Below are 1305 nucleotides of genomic sequence, written 5' to 3'. Positions count from 1 at the left end.
TGGACATTCCTATCACTTAGTAAGTTAGTGAAGGCATGGTAGGCACTCCATTAACGCTAATTAAGGTGCACTGCACAGCCTATCATTTCCATGGAGTTTTCTTTAATGGGTTCTCTTTGCTCATTGCCCTGGAGACTGAGTTCTTTTCATTTGATACATTCAGTTTTGTCATTTATCTTCCACAGAAGTTCATGCCAAAAAAGAGACCACATTCTTATGTCTTAGGAAAAAAAAATTAAGCAAGGGACCATCTCCAAACTCTCATCTGGGGTGTAAAATTATAAGCCCACAGTGTAACAGTGGGCTTCATCAAAGGTGGTGGAAAAACCATAGGACTCTAAATGCAGGAGCAACTATTAAAACAGCAGAACATAAAACAAGCAACTGGAGTCATTTTCTTACAAAGACTCAACTTGTGGAAGAAAACCTTTAATTGCCATTGCATAAAACACCTGTATGAAGTACAAATTGGTTTTGAGTAATATTACTAGAGAATATGCCCTAGAAAGTGGAGGTAAGTGGATGTAAAAACTCTGGCAGCAATTTAATAGAACAGTCGCAGATGTCAGCTGAGGCTGCATCTAATGGGGACGAAAGCCTTGTCTGTGGGGAATTTTGGATGATGCCTGCAGAAATATTACACTGTGCATAAACCAAATTGTATCATTTTCACAAGTGTCGTAAAGATTCATACAGTCAAAGGTCTTTTCTACATGCACTTCAGTTCCACAGCGAGAGTGGCATAGAACACCTAAACACAGAAGAGAGCATTCATGCAAGATACCTAACTCCTTGATATAATAATGCATACACTTCAAAATGATTACACTATCATTACACCTAGGGCTTTCTGCAACTACGAGGTGGTGGTCATGGTCAGCACGACCCTCAGGATCAGCATCTAGAAAGCAGCCACCACCTCCTGTGTGTCTTCTCTTTTTGCGCTTTTTCTTCTTCATTTTTCCTAATCAACTCTGCTGTTGTTGCTGTTTCTTAGCAAAACTGGTAAAAACAAAATTGTAATCGTTGAACATAGCACTCTGGCAATCAAGACGTTTAAAGCCGTCAATCTTCTGAGGCGAAGAAAGCACTGTGCGACATTTAGAACTCTGATTAACAAACAAGGTGGTCACAAATTTTCCTGGCTTAAAGACTTCCACGACTTTCCTGATGAGGTCGTCATAGGAGGTCTGACTTAGGTTTGTTTCAAAGCTGACATAAGAGAATTCTGGTTCTGGAGTGATGTGAATAGTCCAATATGTTCCATCCGATTTCATTCCATTCATCGAGTAGCCACAAGGATTG

General features: G+C 40.0%; 1 protein-coding gene across 1 annotated transcript; it reads right to left on the bottom strand.

Annotated features, from left to right (window-relative positions):
* Positions 1-559: 559 nt before the first annotated feature.
* Positions 560-1304, bottom strand: LOC110299171 (S-adenosylmethionine decarboxylase proenzyme 2-like; the record flags this gene model as incomplete). The annotated part of the gene is made up of 1 exon (XM_021168798.2): positions 560-1304. A coding segment is annotated over one exon (336 nt), but the record flags the coding sequence as incomplete, so codon positions are not given.
* Position 1305: the final 1 nt, after the last annotated feature.

This window comes from Mus caroli, chromosome 7 (genome assembly GCF_900094665.2).
Source record: "Mus caroli chromosome 7, CAROLI_EIJ_v1.1, whole genome shotgun sequence".
NCBI classification, from domain to species: Eukaryota; Metazoa; Chordata; class Mammalia; order Rodentia; family Muridae; genus Mus; species Mus caroli.
This window is presented reverse-complemented; position numbering and strand designations above follow the sequence as displayed.